Below are 22,033 nucleotides of genomic sequence, written 5' to 3'. Positions count from 1 at the left end.
CAAAAACACAGTGGAACAAGCAAACACTGCCCGGAGCTTTGTAGCAAAAGTATATAATTACGATAGGATGTATGGCATTTGTAACGCGCCTATACACAAGTGTTTCAAGGCGCGACGAGGCAGGGAGGGGGAACAAGGGGAAGATCCTACTAGGCCAAGTGTCATTTAGATTGCGCAAGTGCAGGGGTAGGGGGGAGGGAAAAGTGCAAGGGGAAGGGGGGGGGGGGGGGAAGTGCAGTACAGGGCAAGGAGAATACAAAATAAATAATAGGGCCAGCTGGTGGTAAGTGCAGGGTAAGTGCAGACAAGTGCTGGGGAGGGGGGGCTGTAGGGATACAGAGACAGTCCCGCAGTGCAGGGGTTGCCAGGGAGGCAGTGCAAGTGGAGAGTGGCTGGGCCAGGACCGAGGTCGGAGAGAGTGGCCCAGTTGCAGATTCAGTGCAGTTTCAGTGAAGAATTTAGCAGGAGAGGGAGAGAGAAAGCAGAAGCAAAGAGGAAGGTTTTGAGGTGCTTCCGGAACTGGAGATTGTTCTCCTCAAGTTTCAGGGAGGCAGGAAGGCTGTTCCAGAGGGAGGCGCCTGCCGCGGAGAGAGATCTACCCCCAGCTCGTTGCTTCGAGAAGCGGCTGACCCTGAGGGAGTTGGAGACGGATGAGCGAAGGGCTCGGGAAGGAAGATATTTAGGAAGAGAGAATTGAAGGTATTTAGGCCCCAGGCCCCAGAAGGCCTTGTGGACAATGCAGAGGGTTTTGAACTTCATCCTCGCAGCCACTGGGAGACAGTGTAGAGATTTCAGTCCTGGAGAGATACGGTCCCTGGGCTTGAGGCCAAGGACAAGTCTCGCAGTCCTTTTCTGGATGAATTGCAGAGGGTGGAGAGTGGAGGCAGGCAGATTAAGATAGAGGCTGTTACAGTAGTCCAGCTTCGAGAGAACCAGGGCTCGGGAGACAGTGAGCTTCTGGGGGAAGGAGAGGAAGGGAAGAATACCTCTGAGGAGGTGCAGCTGGTAGTGTGACTTCTTAGAGACGTCAGATATATGAGGAGAGAAGGAGAGTGTGGAGTCGAAGATGACCCCGAGGTTTTTTGCCTTGCAGGTAGGAGCAGTAAGAGGGCCAAGAGAAGCTGGCCCTCTTATTTAACACACACTTTAAAAAATACACTAGCACTATAAGTCAAAGCAAGTTCAAAACACAAAAGTATTTACACCTCCCCTAGCAATTACTAGACAAGTCTAAGTTAAAACACCACTTTGTCAAAACAGAGGTGAGCGTGTAACTTAGATGGCACTCCAATAATTAGGTTAAAAGGGAGAGAAAAAGGCTGAGCATAAAAAATAAAACAGTTCCCAACACTTTTCTAAGTCCAAAGCAAGTCAGTTAAGACAGTATACACTGTAGCGCCAAAGTTCATAGGCCAGGCCCACTTTAAATTGAACAAAGCGAAATGTGCCCAGGATCACACGGTTTAAAATGCACTAAAGATCTTTGCAGAGTGTTCGAAAGAGGATGGGGTGATTCGAGAAGTAAAGTTAGGTCTGGAGCCAACCCAGTTGGAAAGCCAAGGATTTAAGGGTCACCTTTAACAATGCGGAGAAAGGGAGGCCAGGTGGAACAGTACCTTAAAGAGAGAGGAAGCTCCAGCGGCGGCAGTTCCTGGCAGTGGATGCAAGCCCGGGTTCCGACCAGGGGAAGAGAGCTCGTCAAGGAGGAAACTTGTAGTCGTTGCACTGCCCAGGGAAGAGACCCGCCGCGAAGTTCGTCGGTAAAAGGTGCGTTCCTTTTATTCGCGGTCAAAGTGGTGAAGCTTGGCTATCCGGTCGCCGGGGTGCTTGGCACGGGCGAGTCGACCAAGAGCCTTCTTTGGAAGGCGAAGTGGCGAACTAGTTGATCCCACCAGCTCAGAGGGAGAAGACTCTTCCAGCAGAAGATCTCTTGTCGTCGGGAAAATGGTGAGGTTGTTGCAGCAGGGCTCCACCGGTGGGGTTGTCGTTGCATATGGCTCATCTTCTTCCCTCTTCGGATTCTTGGGTCCTGTGGCGACTTCTGAAGTTCCAGTCCCAAAAGCCCTGCTTTTATGCAGAAAAGCCCCCATTCAACAGCCTAGCTGACACTCAAACTTGCTAAGTGGTGAGCCGGGCGGCTCACCACTGGGCCAATCAGAATAGAGTGCGACTTGGGTTGCTAAGGCAACGCAGTCCAGGGTGCCAATTCCCCTCCCCACACATCCTGTGGAACCGAGACAGAGTGGCACCATTTGGAGGGCTTCTGTGGAGAAGCCCACCAAAAAGTGGAACAAAAGGCTCGACCTTGGTCAGAGTTACAGAGACGGACACGAATGCCATTTTAGAAAAGAGTTCTGGCAAAAAGACCTATCCGTGGGTTTAATATTAAATAACCCGGCGGTATCTTTAACATTGCACCAAAAAGTGGTGCGTTTAAAATCAATGGGAAAATCTCATAGCAAATATTCTGGTGGAATATTTTCAATGGGAAAATCCCATAGGAAATATTCTGGTGGAATATTTTGCCTGGTAACCACTGCCACCAGCCAGAAACTCGACAAGGGGGGACTGGACAGTGCCCCCTTGAAAACAGACCCAGAGGCAATATAATTAACCCCTTCCAGTACTTCTACAATATGATGGTTTGTACTGGTTCTGTTCACAATTTAGGACTAGTAAAGTCAATGGTGACTTTACATGCCCTGGGAGACAGTCAGTCCAGGGTATGGAGTCTATGTTTGGAGGCCACTATGACACCCTTGTGTTACTGCACTGAGGGTGCTGCGTAACATACACAAAAAAATAGATGATACCCTATGGAGTAAACGACCCCATAGCCCACAAGCACACAAATAATCAGAGACATACCTCAAATCATGCCTACGAGAGGGGGGATAAGAGTCTCACTCTTAGCAGGTGGAAAAAACAAACCCCAAAAATCCAGCCAAGCTGCTGGGGGACTCACTAGGTTTGGGAAATTAGCCTTATAAGAGAATTCTCCCCAACACATCTAGATGGGATTGATTGAGGGATGGCATGCTCACGTCTGGATGAGACTTGAATGTTGGCATGTGCTGCACTTGGAGTTGGGAACACTGGCCTGTGCCGCATCTAGATGGTACTGTGAATGTTGGCATGCCCGCATCTAGATGGAGTCCTAGACTTTGGCCTGCGCCGCATCTAGATGGGATTGTGAAGGCCAACAAGGGCCTCACTTAGACAAAACTGTGAATGTTAGCATGCTAAAGGTAAAGTAACCCACTAACCAACATAAGCTTGAACTCTGCTTACGTATCTCACTCAAAAAACTCACACAACCATCTCTTGCACAACAAGCCACACGCACTTCACAACACTGCAACACTACATAAGCCGGACCAACAGCACACGCGGACTGACAGCGATCCAATACCCGCACCAAAGCTCAGCACCCGGTGTACACAGAGTTAAAGCTGCCAACAGAAAACTACTCCTCACTATCCCACTCCCTCTTCACCTTACTAAACCATCCCACCTTATTGTTTACAGATCCGCCAGAGTGCCTGGGGACCAATTCCGTTGGTGACGGTGCGCGGTACAAATACCTTTAACATTTAACATAGCAGTACAACATTACACAACCATGTGAGGTGGCAAGGCTCAACAGAAGCAATTAACTTACCTCTGGAACAGACTCACCTCAAGCGAACAGGTCACGTAGCACTGCTTGGCCGACACTGGACTCCTCCCTTCAATCCCTGTCGACGCAGTACAACTTCATGAAGGTGCGCGTGGACCTCTATGCAGCAGTCCTGCAGATGTCCAGCAGGGGCACACCAGCCAGGAACGTGTCGTCACAACGATTGCCTTGGTGGAGTGGGCTCTCGGACGGCCGGCCAGCGGATGTTCACCAACCGATGACAGTGCATGATGCAGCAGGAGAAGCACCTTGAGATGAAGCCTTGGACAAGGCCTTCCCATGGTTCACAGGACCAAAGTTTACAAACAGTTGTGAAGTCTGTGCATGTCAAGTGCAAGGCTCTTTCAACCGGTGACTAAGGCTTCGGGAAAAAACTGGCAACACCAAAGGCTCATTGAGGTGGAATTCCGACTGATCCTTCGGCATGAAAGAAGGGTGCGTCTGCAGCACCTCCCTCGATTCGTGGAAAGTCAGGTATGGTGGTTTGCAGGATAGGGCCTTGATCTCACCCACCCTCCTAGCAGAGGTGATGGCTACAAGGAAAGCCATTTTCCACAAGAGGAAAATGACAGGGGCCTGATGAATAGGCTCAAAGTAACTCCCAACCCAAATGAGCCTCGTCAGAACCACGTTTAGTTCCTCTGCCGGGGCAGGGGCCTTCACCGGCAGGAGAGTTAGAAAAAGTCCTTTGAGGAACTCCTTGACGAGTCAATGAGACCACAGTGAAGATCTTCCTGGACACCTGGTATAGCGGGAGATACCCGCCAGATGCACCTTGATAGAAGCATGTGCCAGGCCGGCCTTGGCCAAGGAAAGGTATGGAAGAATTTGTGGAGTCGTGACCCTCAGTGGGGCAATCTTCTGCGACCAGAGCCACGTAGCGAACGCTTCCACTTGTGACTGTAGCACTTCAACAACGCCCTGGCTTTGCCGAGGACCTCTGTAGTCCACAGGCAACATGTATCCACCAAACTCTAGGGCTGCAGGAGCCAAGCCATCAGGTTCAGCGATCCTGGTTCGTGATGCAGGATTGCGCCTCCTTCTCTGGTGAGAAGATCTGGAACTTTGACAGCTGGACCGGGGGCGACGCTGACAGACTGAGAAGATCCAGATACCAAATCTGCCTTGGCCATGCCAGGGCGAGGAGTACTGAGAAAACTGAGTGTTCTCCCTCGCTTATCCCCCAACCCCCACAGTCCTCCCCTCAGGTAGCCAGGGAAAGGCTGGCGTTTTTGCATCCTGACCGTGGGGGTGGATACGCGAGGTAGGATCACCTGGGAGAAGGAAACTTGGGGACAAGAGGCAAGAACCCCTTAGCAGAGACGTGGTATCCCCCCCACCCCATTTCCCATGAAACCGATGTGCCGCACACTTTCATGGGATGCGTTGTCCTGTTCCATCTCCCCACCCCCACATTTCCAATAAACACTGGGAAGAAGAGGTAGAGAGCAGTGCAGATTACCTCTGAGAAACTTTAAGAAGCAGATGAAATACTACCACCCACCACTAGGTTGTCCCACTAATAAAGCCAGGGAGGGTAAGGAAATCAAGCACAACCAGACACACCTGACTTCACATAACTAGCTGCGAGTATAAAAGCAGCAGCCAGAAACAGTTTTGCGAGGGAGCTGGAACTGCAGAAAGGACCTGGAGAGCAAAGAAGCAGGAGGGAGCAGAAGCTGTGGAGAAAATCCAGAGGAGAATGGAAGGGCGAGGTGCTGACCCAGTGCCTGTGAGGGTCTGCAGCGCAGCTGAGGAGCAGTGTCTAAGTACCAGCCTGCTGGCTGTGTCCACTGCAAGCATTGTTTCATCCTGGGCATGTGAAAGGAAGCCCAAGTGTCTGAGGGGCAGGTAGAGAGACCCTATTTCTTGCTCCAGTCCGACACGGACCTCGACCCAAATTCCCAAAGAACTGCCCACAAGTGCTGCATTAACCGGGCGAGTCTCATGACCAGACAAACTCGGTAAGCATGCGTGTGGCTGGAATGGCAGAAGAAAGCATAAAGGTTAATGAAGGTGAAATGCATTCTGGGACTTGCAGTTTTGGAAAGGGTAAAGAGCCAGAAAATGGAAATGCCCAAGATGAACGGCATTCTGGGACGAGGTGTGAATGACAGCAACATTAAAAATTCCATGAAAACAAAACAAATGTGCAAGAGGCACAAGAGAGAAAGAAGGAAGAAAAGTCGAGTAAAGGCCCTAGAAGAAGAGACATTCCTGAAAGTGGAAAAGGACTGGTGAAAGGTTCACGGTGAGGGCAAAGTGGACGATAAGTACAGTTTGTGAACGGCAATAATGTGCCGGGGGCACGACCCTAAAATCCTGGGTATTGGAGTGGCTCTGCACAGGGCTAAAATACTGTGCACCGACTAAAGTCTAATACCAAGAAGTAGGGAGAGTTGTTGAGTTGAAGGGGAAGGAAATCCCGGAAGAAACCGAAGCAAGAGAATCTTGTGACCCCCTTTAACTTGTGAACAGTGAATTGTGAGTTTCCTGAAAGGAAGCAACAAGGAGGGCTTCATGAGGAAGAGCGCTCTTAATAACCTGAAGGAACTTTGTTTGAACTATTGAATTTGAAGAACTGTTTAGAGTATCCTAAGCTCGGGGAAGAGAACTGTGGCACAGCTCCACCACCAGCTGAGAGATCAAGACACAAGACTTTGCAGAAGAGAGACTTGGCCCCAGAAGGTCCTGATATCACTGGGAGGAACTGCAGCCTCGTGCTGGCGAGGCCCAGGAGTGTGCTGTGCTTAAAGGTCCTGCCTTGTCCCATGCTAAAAACGTGTGGAAGGGAGACCCCAGCCATACCATCCTGACTTATTTGGTGAACCCCTTTCCTTTCTTGAGAATATTATCCCACACAATTTTTTTTTTTACATTTTGTTTAATTACAGGCTCTTTTTGACATGACGCCACTAGGACTGCAATATTATTTGAGGGTTGTAGTTGTTCCCAAGTTAGATTTAGATTAGGCGTGGATCTCATCCATTTTAAGTCAATAAGCATCCTTGAACTGATCATTTGTGTCTGTTGTCTTACTGTTTAAGACAACAAATCTGAAGATTGACTTTTTTTTTACTTTGTTTTTGTGACCACTATAGCCATGGTCACAAGTCTTGAAGAAAGTTGAAAGTGGGTCCAATACCGCTGAAACCGGTTGACTAACATTGGTTCGGGCTGATTACCCAACCCCCTTGACTCAAAAATAACAGTGGGCCAGGTTGATTCACATCTTTATATTTTAGATTAGCATTACGAGTTGCATATAAAAAAGGAGCAGATTATCCATATGCTCTCATGCTTTTTTAGCAAACTGATAAGTGACGCAAATTGGAAGCAATAAGAATAAAATACGAGGAATTGGCTTCCAAAGTGTGCTCCAAATTTTTGTGTATGAGGAAAGTAGCGAGAGAGGATAGGGTGAGCTTTTCTCTTCTATTCCCTAACCTTGATAACCGACACATCAGCGCACTACCAGGGCTAGTTACACACCCAGGGATAAAGAGTTATTCTGTAGTGACATTTAGTATATTGTAGGGAACTGAGAGGAATAATTTGCATTATTGTGTTCTGTCTTCTGAGGTGTTAATAAGTCTTACTGTTGCCACCACGAGTTCCTTCATCTTGTGCAGACACAGATGGGGATGGCTCTTAGCAGGAGAGAGAACGCATACAGGAACAGTCCTTCCCACAGAAAACGCGTCCCCCAGGCTCCTCGGCTGGTGAAACCTGCTGGCAAACTACTTGCAGTTGGAGTTTTTTGCTGCCACAAACAAATCCGAGACCTGCCCCATTTGGCGAACAGGCGGCCCACCTCATCCTGAGGAAGCTCCCACTCGTGGCAGGAGTGCAGTTCCCTGCTAAAGGAGTCTGATGGTGTTCTCGACTCCTGCCAGGTGAAGAGGGACGGGGAACATGCCCTGTCTGACGGCCCATCGCCACAAGTCCTGTGCCTCCTTGGAGAGGACCGGGGATAGTGTGCCCCCTGCTTTCTGATGGAAAGCATGATGGACAACATGATGGTGGTGTTGTCCCTCAAGATCATCACCACCTTGCCTTTCAGGGACGGGAGGAACGACTTGAGAGCCCAGAACACTGCCCGTAGCTCCAGGATGTCGATATGAAGATCCTTCTCCTCTGGCAACCATAGGCCTCTGGCGTGCAGAGGTCCAGTGTGCTCTCTGCATCCCTCCAGGGAGTAGTCTGTGGTGACATTCTCCTGGTATGGCAGGTTCTGGGATCCTGTGCCTTGGGCGTTGTTGGAGCGAACGCCCACCATACTCTCGCCAGCTGGAACCCGATGAGTGAAATCTTGTCTGAAGCTTCTAGACACCTGTACCCAGCAGGCGTCCAGGAATCCTGGAGGGTCCACATCTGCAACTTGCAGAGCAGGAGGTAGATGCAGGACAACATTCCCAGCAATGGCTTGATGCCCCGCACAGTGGCCGTCCTAGTCAATGACAGCCACCGCACCTTCCCCATAATGGCGGCTATCCTCTGAGGGAGACGCCAGGCAGGACACCGTATTGAGTCTGGCGCCTAGGAATAGCGTGTTCAGTGATGGCATGAAGCAGGACTGGGATAGTTGATGGAAAATTGCCGGATTCGTTAGTAGCTGGACGGTTGTCTGTGTTCTTGGGCCAGCTCCTGCGAGCGGGCGTGAATCATTAGTCGTCCAGGCATGGCTACATGTGTATGCCTTGTAGGTGTAGATGGGCTGCCACCAGTGCCAGGCACTTTGTGAACACTCTGGGGGGGGCAACTTCAAGCCGAAAGGTAGGGCCTTGAACTGGAAGGGCTGTCCCTGGACCGTGAAGCGCAGAAACGTACGTATTTCCATCAAGTCGTCTTCTTCCAGTTGACCGAGCATGTGTTGCAACATGACCATCCTGAATTTTTGGGACTTTGTATTTGTTCAGACGCCGTAGGTCTAGCATGGGCCTCCAGCCCCCACTCTTTTCTGACGAGAAAGTATCTGGAATAGACTACAGAGCCCCAGTTCCATTGGGGAGCTATCTCCATCGCTCCTTTTCGCAGCATGGACAGTACTTCTTTCTGGAGCTGCAGGATGCGTCGCTCCCGATGGGCCACCGGAGGGATCCACAGACACGTGCTGAAACTCCAGGCTATATCCTTGGGTGAGAGTGTCAAGCACATCTGTCGGCAGTGATCCTTCTCCACTTGCTGATGAACTTAGTAAGCCGGCCTCCCACTGAGGTGCACGGGTGAGGGTCCGCCGTCAAGCTTGTTTCAGCGCCGGCATCCTACCCTGCGGGGCGATGGCGACTCTGTCCTCCGCTACCGTAGGCCTGTGAACAGCCTCTGTACGCTTCCTGAGTCGTGGATCTGGAAGGCTAACAGTATAATGAGGAAAAACCTTTGGAAGACCTGCTGGATGGTGCTCAGGAAACAGGCTGTCTGTAGGGCCTCAACCTTCCCAAATAGGTTATCTCTGAAGGACATTATCCAGCAGTTTTGATTGGACCTCCTGGCAGAAATGTGTGGCCTTCATCCTGCCTTGGCGACAAAGGTAGACACCATTCCCCTTCTGCCGGAACCCTGTGTCGGCGACATCCAACACCACTGATGGCATGATCAGACGCTACCTCCCCTACCTGGAAGAGAGCAATTGCCTCCATCTTCTTATCGTTGAGGAGGATCCCAGCTTTTACCACAGCTCCCTGTCATATCTGGCTAGGGTCGCCAGTGCATTGGCCACCTAGATGGTGGACGCTGCAGTGTAAATCACCTTCCTTCCCATAGCATCCATCTTCTTCCCTTTGTTGTCCAGAGGGACCGAAAACTATGAGGATAGGTTAGCCAACCATTTATTCACATCCGCCGATACCACCGAATCCGGCGATGGTCAGGACCTCAGGCACTTGGGTATGGATTCCAGTACTATTTCTCCAACCTATTCCGTTTGGCCGGAGCCATGCAAGGGTTCCTCATGAGGGCCAAGCCCTCCTCCCACACATCGTCCAGAAGGTCCGCCACCATTTTATTTGTGCATTTATAGCAGTGCTCACAGCCCGTAGGCATCTAGGCACTAGTTACAATGAGGAGAAAAAAACAGTAATAGGTAGGGAGCAGAGCAACCTTGCAACAGGGTTCATCCAGCAGGTGTGGGAGTAGCTTATTCCAGAGGGATGGTGCTTGGACTGGGAAGCTGGTGCTCCAGCTTTGGAATGATTGAACCTTGGGGTGACGAAGCCATGATTGTCTTAATCTACGCCTCTGGTACAAGGAAATCCCCCCCTTCCTTGTTTCTTCAGGCATAAACTGGAATAGCTCAGAGGCTATGGCGATCATGGAATGCAACAACCCCACCTCATCTGGTGGGGACGCCCTACGTGTGCATCCAAATGTGGAGACTGACTGACTGCTGCAATGATGTCATTCATCGTGGCTGCATCCGCCCTCGTACCAGTGTTAAGTCATCTGTGGGAGAGGCCCCCCCCACCCCCAACACTGATGTGGAGGCAGAAATGGGGTCGTCGAGTGACGCTTCCTCTTCTTCGCTGGAGGCTGATCAGAGGACCATTGGAACTGGGGCCAGTGGCATCCTCTTCTGGAACTCCAAGGTGTGAAGGGTCGACAGACTGTCCAGAGACACATCCCACCGATGAACTGGTGGGATCGGAACAATAGGCCCTGTGCAGTCATCTTCCTCTTCCACAGTGTGTAAGGACTGCTGGTCCTCGTCATCTGTGGAAGAGACCTCCATGGCTTGTGAGGGCTGTTTCAGGGCCTCCTTGCCCACCCCCTTCTTCCCTCTGCCTGAGTGGCTGGAGCCGGGGTCTGGGCCGGTTTTCCCTTTTCCGGTATGCCAGCACTTTGCCAAAGTCACTACGGCGGTTTTGCGCCTCGGGGGCAGGGATACCTTCTGTGCTGCGGGAGCTACCGTCACAGGGTCAGCCCCCTTAGCCGTCGTGAGAGCAGCTGCCACCAGCGCCATCTTCGACAAAGTCTTATCCTGTGCCGATTGGGCCTGCTTGGGCTGATCGGCCTTCTCCTGCGCCCGCGGCTTGCGACTTCTCCCACAGTTTAGCCGGGATGGATGACTTACTCTTCGAGGAGGAGCTCGATTGCCGCCTGGCAATGGAGGTGGAGGGTGATGTCGCCCTGTCCAGCTTGGGCCCTCGTATGCGGCGAACCCGGTCGACTCGAACTTGCTGTTCTTGGCCTCGTCTTCGGCTCCCACAGATGGGGCATCCTCAAAGGACTTAGAGGGCTGCTCCTCGGACCGCCTGGGCCTGGGTGAGGCCGGATCCTGTTCACAACATGGGGCAGAGGCCTTCGCGTTCAGCCACGCCACCAGTCTGTGCTCATCCCTCGTCTTCTTGGAGAACCAGAGGCATATCTCACACTCTGCTTCTTTATGGTCTGGATGCAGCCAGAAGAGGCACTGCAGGTGCTTGTCTTCAACACACACATTCTGTACCCACACTTGGTGCAGGGCTTGAAGAGGGACCTCCCCCTCCTCCATGGTTAAAGGGCGCAAAGCAGGCCCGATGGCCTTCAGAAATCTTAGACAATCTGCACCATTGAGGGGTGCTGAAATTCACTCAACGGATCCCTGCTGTCAGCAGATGGAGAAGAGAGCACACAGGCTCTTTCGGAACGAAAATAGAACCTTTTTCCATCGAAAACAAAAAACGTAGAAGTAGCTCGCAGAGCAAACTCGAGAACTCCCAAAACTGAAGCGTCCTGTAAAAATCTGAATCTGGCTGCCAGAGGAGGGGCTTAAGGAGAAGACAGTCATTGGATGAGAGCAGTATGACAAAGTGGAGAGTAATTGGTTTAGAGGAGAAATACAGTTTAAGTGAAAATGAAACTTTCTTTTACAGAGGATTCCCAGCCTGACAACAGGGAATATTCATGAGCATGTGAATCCATGCCAGACCCCCATGTTGGAGAAAAATATGTTAACTGGAAAACTGAAATGTTTTTGTAATAATTATTTCTTTGTCTTTGCACCTAGTCTTCATGCTCATTAAAAGGTACAAGTTTACTTCTTTCAATCAGGCAGTTCTAATAGTTTGTTTCTGTGGAAGCATGTGCACTACTGGTCCAAACATATCCATGGAGCTGCGCGATTAAAAACCTGGGCACCAGGTTCTGTGTGTCTGTTTTCTATGTTTTGTTCGCAGTATTTTGCTCTCCATTTTTGGGAGTATTTGCCTATTTTTAAAGGAGTAAAAGTAGCAGGTACACCCCTCATCTGAAGGGCTGTGTGAATTCCTTAAAAATGTGCTGAACCTTGGCTTAAAAAAGGGGGACAAGAGGTGCAAAGGCTGCTGGATTGTGAAGAGCAGTGTTTTGGCAATGCCAGACAGACAGGGGTTTTTGGGGCAAATTCTTCAAACTGAAAGCTTTGCACAGACTGAAAGTTTAGGAGTGTCACTATAAACTGTTCCAAGTTAAACAGACCTTTAAGCTGTTCGGGACACTAGTCGAAAGTCACAAAAGGAACCACAAGGTTCTGAAATTGGGGTGTGGTATTCCAATGTACTAAATGGAAACCAGTCTAGTGCCACAGAGAAAAGCGGTCTGATGCTCAAAGGCAGACACCAGTTATCTCAGGTGGTAAGCTTGGTGAAAGCTTTTCCAAAGAGGACACCAGTAGAGGAGGGATCCTCTGGACAAACTAGCAAGTAGTTTAAAAACGAGTGATCACTACACCCCACTATACCCTAAATGAAATCCCAAATACTGTACATGGAAGCAAATAAGTCACCTGATTAGCAGAGGTTATTTGTGAAATACAGAGGCTTTGAAAGCCCCCACATTCAGAAGTGAAGAGGTTTCAGCATGGATGAAGCCCTGCCTTTTGTTCGCAGGCAATTGCACACCTTGGTAGAACACCTCAAAGGGCGATCCACGGGTTAAGAGGACAGCACATTTTAAAGGTTTCTTGGTTCACTAGATACAGTTCTAGAGAGACTAGACCATTTTGAAAATTACAGGTTTGAGTAGACAAACGCCACAACTGATGGAGTTGGGAGTGTCCGAAAACCGGAAGTTCTGAAGATCAGACTCCTGAAATATTCACAGTTAAATTCTAGTTAACCCACAATTATAGGAATGGGGACCATTCAGGCCAAGTAGGGTTGAATGGTTAAACACTTCTGTAACAGCTATGTTATGGGGGATTAATCGGAAAATAGTGTCTAAATCAACCTTTAAATTAATGACATGAGGGCTGTGCCAAAACAGGGGTATGTATGAGATTAGCCAGTCTGACAGCACAGCAAGTTGAGCATTCCCTGCTGTGATATAGGTTCATAGGTCACAGGTATTTATTGTATTAGGATCATGTCAGTTCTTCATCTTTAGGTTCACTAAATGAGCATCATCAAGAGGATTCAAAGTAATTCCTTGCGATACGAAATGGCCAAGACACTCTACAAATAGGACTATTTTAACTGAACCAGTCAACTCTTACTATAAGGCCACCAACAGGCTCAAACACCAATTCTCACTAAATGTCAACAGTCTCAACTGCAAATAACTGAACCACAATTCAAATGTAAGCCTATGTAATTTGAGCATAACCCAGAATACAGTGCTGTTTTATATGTCAACATACCATTTTCATGGTACTCATTTTTCAAATGAAAAATATTTATCTGTATTGTGCATTGCTGTTGTAAAGTGTAATCAGGAAAATCCTCTACATCAAAAGTATCAGGCTGGAATTACATACTGTGAATCGCTAAAAGCCTTGAGAATCTCTCGGTCCAGATAGTTACTTGTGACAACCAGAATGTTCTCCTTGTGCTTTCTTCCTTCTGCTGGGTCCCGTCTTTCAAGCAAAGAGTCAAGAAGGGGAAGCTCCACCAGTTGCAGCAGGCGCCGGATGGTCTGTTCTTGCCATACTTCATCAATAACTGGTAAATAAAAAAACAATGCCACTTTAGTACAGCAATAGGGACAGAAATACTTGAAGGAAGGCATGACATGTACTGACAAATCATTACAGGTTACCATAAATGCTGGCAGTCCCTAGACTTGTTCTTTCCTTCAGACTCGTGGGATAGCCTAGCGCCGGTGGGGGGGCATGCATTTTGCAAAGCAAGAGGCAGACATTTGCAGGGAGCCCGATTTAGTCATAGGCTCCGACTCATGCCGTCCCAAATAGATTCCCACCCCCCCCCCCCACCATGTATATATAGAAGTGCATATGGGGGAGGGGAGAAATGGGAAGTAGTAAACATGACTGGTTGGCACACTGGGGCAGGCCCTCCCCCCCCCCCCCCAAACCCGGGGCGGGAGGCCTAACAGGGTTTTTACCAAACCCAGTCCTGACCCAGAGGCAGTCAGGAGGGGCCCCAGTCTGTCCCCGCTACCTGTGCCTGGACTAACAGCGTACCCCTTTTTCATATATTGCACAATGCGGGCCAGTTTATTTAGGTCTCCAGTAGGACTAAATCACTCAGGCCTGGTGGTGGTGGAGAGCGACCCAACCAGGAGAGGCGCAGTGAGGAACGCGGAGCAATCTACAGAGCAAATCAGCAATCCCAATGATCTATGCGGGACAGGCTGAGTTATCTTACCTTCAGCAGGACCGTTGAGCCATCTGCTCATTAAACTGGCACCCCAATCACTCTGCTCAACACAGGCTGCAGCAGCATAGTTTCCTTCAGCAGGACTGCATAGCAGTCCGCATATGAAGCCAGTACTTCAGATGCTGCGTTCATCCTAGATATGAATGCACACGTTTTATTTTGAGCAGGCAGCCATTCCTAAATGCTGGTGGACCTGCATACAAAGGGGGTGGCCTTAAAGGCCATTTTAAATTTGTTTGTTCCCCTGTAACCAGATCTCTCAAGAAGAAGAAAACCAGCCATTAGCCCAGGGAACTAGCGCAGGGCGAGAATCAACGAGAGAAGTGATAAAAAGGGGGCACTGGGAACAGAAAGTTTGGGTTGTACAGGTTAGGTAAAGGGAAGAGTGGGAGGGAGGATTACTGAAAGTGTGTGCAAGGTGAGGCATTAGTTGGTGGGAGAAAGTGATGCTTTGGTGTGACTGCGCAAGGTGAAAAAGTAGGATGTGAATGATTGTGAAAGGAGGGCGACTGTAAACGGTTTGAGAGTAGTAGTAGGGAGAGTATTTGTGTGGAGGGGAAGTGGAGTAGTAGAGAGGAGGGTAGGAGTAAGTGAACACTGGAGGGACAGAGGAAGAGCAAAAGAGGGAGACACGAAGTGGGAGGAAGGTGGGAGGGTGAGGTAAGATAGATCAGGGTGAGGAGTACTAAAATTAGATGCAAGTCTAGAAGGCATTGTCCGGCATGGACCAGACTTACGAATTCCAATAAACCGCTTGAGTGCCAGAAACTGCATTAATATCCCAAATGTTTATGTGCAGAAATATTCTAAGATAATGGATTAGGATGGTCTAAAACAGAGGTCTGAAACCAGTCACTTTCCAAATGTTTTGGACTACAACTCCCATTAACTCTAGCCAGCATGGAAAGCAACAGGTTGCAGAACTCTGGCAGAGTATTGCTCACTACCCTATACTGTGGCTCCCTGTACTCAGTAGTGATCACATCAGGATACCAGTGCAAGACCTTATATTTTCAATTTGCCACATCTACTGTTCCCAAACTTCAGGAGAACTGTGACCCCTTCTCATGAATACTTATTCATCGCCAATTGAGATGTGCCACAGTACACCTTAAGCCATGGAAATAATATATGGTCGCCATAAATAATATCGCAGAGAAAAGGTTGCGGCAATATTATATGGGTGACCATATATATGGGGACAGGGACAAACATTTTTTTTTTTTTTTTAAATATAAAGTTTGGGTTGCGGGGGTGTCCCCCGCATGTTCCATGCAATAATGTCGCCACAAAAAACAGCCATTTTTCGGTAATATTTTTGCATGGCGAGATTTTTGTGGCGACATTATTACATGGAACCCCTCTGTACCCATCAGGCTGTTGTGCAGGGATGGGACTTTAGGTTTTGAAATGATAATCTCCCTAAATAGCAAATATGCTGAAGAGCAAGGAAAATGGTTAATAGAAACCCTGCTGCACTCTCCCTCTCCCATGAATTTGTGTCCAACCAGCAGGCACACATTTCCTTCATGATGTAAACAGTCAGGCTAAAGGGTGCAGCAAGGTTGTGCCTTCGCTACGGTTGGAAGTCCCAAGCTCCCAGCAAAAAAAACACATTTATTATTCAGAATGAACCACTTTATGTGCATATTTTATTAGTCGAAATTTAGCATTCCCCTCATGGACTGGCTAAAGACAGCAATCTCCTGCATCAGTTCAGAGACCAAGTCTGAGAGGGAGGCCCATAATGCTGGACGGGTCAAGCATTGGCATTCGCCATGTACTTTCAATGGATTACATCCAACACGTTTAGTTACTTCACTACCATGGAGGTGGGGTGGGATTCTTTCATTTCAAGGACACAGGAATTGCAGGTGGTTGGAACCAAACCTACCAAAATATGAATGTACAATCTTGATGACCTCTGTATAGTTTTTGCAAGATCTGCTGCCATATTCAAAACAACCCAAATACAACCCAAATGGCTTTTCTTCAGCCATGAAGACGCAACATGGACCGAACACTACTTTTCTGCAGTTGGGATGATGTTGGCCCCAGGCTCCTGCTGATCCAGTTGCACTGCCTCTTGGCTCCCCAGCACTTGTGGTCTGTATCTGCACCCCTTCAGTCCCTTCTCTCCGCACTTGTGAGCCACCCGCTGGCTGCACTTTTGGGTTACCTGCACTTCTCCCCTTCCACTCCACTTCACTTGCGAGATCTGAATGACAAGGCCTAAGAAGATCGCTTTTTGTTCTCCCTCAGTTTCCCTCTCGTCTTGTCGTGCCCAGAAACCCTTGTGTACAGCGTGTTATAAATGCCATATCATGTGGTCTTAGAGTGGTGCTCTTTTAGATCCAAGTCGTCTAAAAGACTAGGAACAGTACGCTCACAATTCTAGTCTGGGTCCTCCTATGGTGGCTGTGTCTGGGTTCTGTGAGAACGGGAAGACATACCAAACTATAAGTGACAAATCAGTGGTAAATTCAAGGCGGTACTGGGGAGCAGAGCAGCTGGTACTAGGATGTGGAACCTGGAACAGTGGCACCATCAGGAAGGAAATTAAAAAGGTAACGTTTTTGCATGTTAGAGAACTCTTGGCAAACGGGCAACAGATTGACATGCTTTTGTGATGGCCCTCAAAACAAGAGTTGCAAGAAGCAAAACCTAGCAATGGGTGACGGGGCACAAGACAATAAAAACTGCACAAGCACGTATATATCAACTGGTGTTAGGGAGAATTCTGAGAAATGTGCCAATTCCCTTCTACCTTAGAGACCCTCAGCTCTTTTTACTGGACTTTTAATCTCCAACCTGGAGAGAGCGAGACCCCCCCCCCCCCCCCCAATTCGGTCATGTATTTTTTCTGTGATGTATACTTTGTTTTTGACTTTGGAGTCTGGCAAACTTCATAGGCATCATCTTTGCATTGTGACACACAGCACCTTCAGTGCAGTGGCACAGGGAAGTCTTAGATTTCCCCAGAGGTTTAAATACCTTCTCTTGATGAAACTGTTTCCAAGAGTTGTGAAGTGAAAATGACTTTACTTACATTTTGTAACTTTCTAGACCCAGCAGACACGATCTTACCATAGGGTGCTGGATGGGTTACTTAGTATTTCTAGTTTCTCATGTAACATTTTTATGTAACCCTTTCTACAATTCATGGCTGTGACAGTGGTTTACTTTTTACTACCATTGTGTGTTTTACAGCGGGCTGCGTTCGCAGCTGCAATAAGGCACCCATGGGTGCCCATTTTGTCAAAATGGCCCCAGTCGTCTTTTTCCACCATTTCTTGTTGGGAAGGTCCTTGAAATTTACTCTGTGCACCAAATCAGGTTTGGTCCCTTTGTTAATTTGGTCTTTGGCAGGATTTACGAGTGAGGCCTGCGTCAGGCTCCAGTATGTCTGGCAGGGGCAGGAAGTGAGGGAGGTGCCCGAAACTCCCCATGTTTAATCCCCTTGGTTACAGGAATGCACCCAAAGGTTATTGGCCGGCTGGCTGTCCCGCAAGGGCAGACACCCTGCTGTGTGATTGACAGCTAGGCTGGACTGAATGGGAGAAACCTGCATAATTGGCGAGGCTTTTGGCTTGGAAGGCAGAGTGAACCACTGGACGAAGGAATCCGAAGAAGAACTTTGAAGAGATGCCTGCATGGATCGTTGGTTTGCCCAGTGAAGCCCTGCTGCTGTGCTGAAGCTTCAAATTTGGTTAGACTAGAGAAGCCCTGTAAGGACGACTTCTCCCCTTGAGTTGGAGGGACCAATCAAAGTTAACTTGTTTAGACAGCTTCTTAGAGATTGCTGTACTTGCACTGCTGCTGCAACCGAAGAGCCAGGAAGAGGAACACCAAATCGAGTGGATCGCTTTTAAGTCTGACCCGAGCACCAGGAAGATCCGCCGGACTTCCCTGAAGCAGGAATGACCAAGCCTGAGCCACCTCAGAGTGCTAGACCCCAGATCCGAGAACCGCGGTGTTATTTGCTGCCAGACGGGAGGAGCTGAAACACTAAAGTGCCGCTGAATTGATGTTTGCCCATTGCTGCCGCTGACCTTTCCATTGCAGTGCCCGAGTTCCCAGACATCCTCCCTCTTGTCCCGGCGACAGAGGCCCAGAAACAAAAGGATCTGCAGGGCTGTACAGGAACAGACACCAGCTGGAACCATTTCTTCTAGCCAAAGGTACTGTAAAGTCTAAGAACTTCCCTCTTGTTGTGTAGCCTTACTTGCTCCCAGTTGAGACCTGTCTTGGTTGCCCTTGCAGAGTTGCTTACAGCTTTGCCCCTCACAAGCCTCCCAGCTTGTGGCACTTCAAGTGAATCTTATTTCCACAAACTTTTCTAAAAACATTGTGCAAGACTTACTTACCTGGAAAGAAGATCTTCAGCTCCCGTAGACCTTGTTCAACTAACATTGGCTGTCCTGGCACCCTGAGAGACTCGTCTTACCTTTGACTCTGTGCCTTACCTTTGCCCCAGGAAAGGGTCAATTTACTTGACATTGGAAGGTTTTAAAAAGTACTTCCCTGTTTAGGAATTATTTGTTAACCTTTGTTTTAGTCCCATATCTAACCTTTACACCAAACTCAGTATTGCTCCAAATGTACCTGTGATAAATCAATGTCCACAGTTTCCTAGCTATTTAAGTCATCTGAGGGTGTAGGAATGGGTATCATCTGATTTAGAGAAACTAAGAGTGTGTTCTGAAGTGTCTTATAATTGTTATATGTTGCGCCCTTCTTAAGAAGGCTTATATAACAAATTAATAATTGTTTAATCACAAAATCTTGTGTTTATTTGCATAACTGTCACTGAGAATCGCTGTCACAACCCTACTGCTCACATTGACCCCTCTTGAGATAAACCAGGCTGCTCAGCCACACTACCAACCTGTGTAGTTCAGACATAAACCAAAGGTTGCGTTCCTATTGCTAGGAGGTCAAGGTTGCTGTAGTGCACCCAAAGGGTACTGCACAATCTTGCCCAACAACTGGGAACAGGCAAGGGCAGCATTTTTAAGTCAAACTTTAGGCATACACAAACCTGAGTGCAAGGCTGGAAAAAAAATAAAATAAAAAAAAGGCGAAGTGAAAGAACTGAGATCAGCTGGAAACAAATAGCAACATTAAGTGTTTTATTGCCAGGTTTTCTATAGCATAGCTACTGCCATTTTCATGCTCCATCGGTACCTTAGGACCTGAAAGAACAGGTTGGATTTTGTTATGACCGGACAGTGCAAGAATCTCTTTGTTGATGCATACAGAACAGAAATACCTATGCTATGTGTGCTGGCTATGCCAGTGGAACCTAGCCCTTTGGGATGCAGTTTAAGAGTTTCCAGATGTAGACCATGTGTGTCTGGTAGGTTTGAGTTCATGGGGAGTCTGCTTCTGGGCACAGTGATCCACAGGTTACTGCTGCCAGGTCTGTGCTTTGTGGTGGTGGTTTTAAGTAGTGTGAGACTGAAAACTGAGGTATGGTTTACATACCAAACAGTGATAGCATATCACAGGGTGTAATCAAACTAGCAAAAAGGAGCGAGCTATGGCGAGTTGGCGGGCACGCAGGGGGCCAGGCCTGAGCATATACATGCTGGGCTCTTGGCATATTTTTAACTCTTGCTATGCAATAGATATTCCAGTCCACTGACTGGCGGCCAGACCAGTCTGTGGAACACAAAAAGGTAAAAGCATTCAATGTAATGGGCATACGCAATTCAGCACCCTAAGTTCCTGTGAATGGAACTTCCCTTGAAACCAAAGACCGATAGGAGAGTCAGCATTAGGATGGCTAACGGTTCAAAAATGAAGTGTTCACGTTATGGAATGAGGGAGAGAAAAACTGAATATGTATACAGTATATCTTAAAGTATAGCCCAGAGGAGATAATCTGAATGCTGAGAAGGAGCGGCACAGGGCTCTTGCACATCTGGAATGAAGATTCATAAGGAATCCATGGGCTTTATTAAAGCTGAATATATGGAGCAATATTGGGGTGAGAGGGCACGCCAGTCAAAAATAAAGTGTCGAACATCTCCCCCATGAGCAGAGTGATCTGAACTAAGGAAGATGCACACCAGAAAATAAAAAAAGGGCTAAGCCATCAGGTCGTGTACAAAGCTCGCGCATGAAATAACTGATATGGGGTTTCTTTCAGCAGCCAAAAATCAGATTAAGCCAAGATGGGAGCGCTACATGGACTTTCTTGCAAACGTATGCAAGATTGTTGACTTTATTGGGAAAAGGCTATGGCTTGAGCAAGGGATGGGGGGCGACACAAGTTACTCTTCAGAAGTGTGTGCATTTATTTTGCCAACCTGCATTTAAAAAAGTAAAAACGGCCAACATATTCAGTGCAACCACTCATCCCCCTAATTCCGACTTGGTTGGCCGGCAAAGTGCATGGGATCCGAGAGCTCTGCAGATTGATGGGCTGGCAATCTTGCAGTGGGGTAACCCACTGATCAGGGACATACTCCCAGGACGAGGTTCCCAAGTAAGCATATAAAATGCTTAGGATTTGTCCATCCCTATAGATAAGTTGCGTACCAGACAATTTTAAGGCAAATACCCCAACAAAAATAGGAACCGACAGATAGGAGTCCTCGCCTCAAGCTTCCTCGTACACAGCTCATATGTTTGAAGTGGTACCAGAAGAACAGTATAGAAACCACATTATAACATATTACTTTGTATGAACAGTTTGGTTGAGCCGGCATGGATTACAAAAAAGGCAATTTTGCAGTCATCCTCCTTGTGGGGAGTGAAGGGTGTGGGGGCGGGGCAAAGCATGTATCCATGATACACAATATAAAATATGAGCCAAGCAAAGTTGCTAAAGCAAATACTTTTGTTTACATTACAGTGCACCATCAAAGCAGGACATCTTCCTCACCCATTCAGCAGCCGACAGCACAAAAGGTCCACACCAAACTGCCACGACTAACCCGGAAGAGTAACCAGGAACACATTAGGTACAACCAACCATATACCACCAAACCCACAGGGGAAGTCTGCCTCCAGACCTGGAGGTCAGGTAAGATTGGCCGACAGAACCACAATCAAGAACATTGGTAGATACCATTGAGTGGCAACCAAAGACCCACGCCACAGGCATCGCCAAAATGACTTACTAACCCATTTTCCTCCTTCCTGCTCCTCCAACATAACCAACGCCACTACAAATGACCAGGGCCTAGTCACACTACACAAACATCGAGAATTAATAGAATGTTTGCAACCTACCAACTCAGATTCTGGAAACACCAGAACACACCCCTGCACAGACCATAAATCCATCAACACTACACATTCATACACCTAACTGCCAACAGGACGATGGAACCCTTATGGCTACAACTAAACAGTGTAAAACACCAACCCCACCATCACACGACACAAACACTAGCACACATCGAGGCACTGAGTCCTACCCATACGGTTACAACACACAGGGCCTCCCAAACCAACTCCCACACGCAAGAAAACGCAGACGCTAGTTCCTCCTGGTTCTGAACCTATCATATCCCCACTAATATACCCAGCTAACGTCTTGCAGAGCTACGCGAGTGCCTGGAGACTGCCCTTGGGTGGTAGCTGCGCGTGGGATTAACATAACCTAACACCTACAGGGAGCAAGTAGAGGTAATAGGTTCATGAAAAGCTTGCCTACGTGCAGCATGGATGCCCAACTCAAGGGCTTGAGAGCCAAAAACCTGGAACTTTCAGGCTATCTCTGGATATTCATGAGAAATGTGCACGTTTTAGAATTACATGTCCATTGATC

At 48.3% G+C, this 22,033-nt stretch overlaps 1 protein-coding gene across 1 annotated transcript in view; it reads right to left on the bottom strand.

The window, feature by feature from the left end:
• DEPDC7 (DEP domain containing 7) overlaps positions 1-22,033 on the bottom strand; it is a 594,836-nt gene that overhangs the window by 220,395 nt on the left and 352,408 nt on the right. The window contains exon 4 of the mRNA XM_069623575.1: positions 13,389-13,572. Within this exon, the coding sequence (XP_069479676.1) occupies positions 13,389-13,572 (184 nt within the window). The remainder of the gene's footprint in view (positions 1-13,388; positions 13,573-22,033) is intronic.

The sequence above is a fragment of the Ambystoma mexicanum genome, chromosome 11, assembly GCF_040938575.1.
Source record: "Ambystoma mexicanum isolate Mex_15411 chromosome 11, UKY_AmexF1_1, whole genome shotgun sequence".
Lineage (NCBI taxonomy): Eukaryota > Metazoa > Chordata > Amphibia > Caudata > Ambystomatidae > Ambystoma > Ambystoma mexicanum.
The sequence above is the reverse complement of the archived record's forward strand: the minus strand, read 5'-3'. Positions and strand labels throughout refer to the sequence as shown.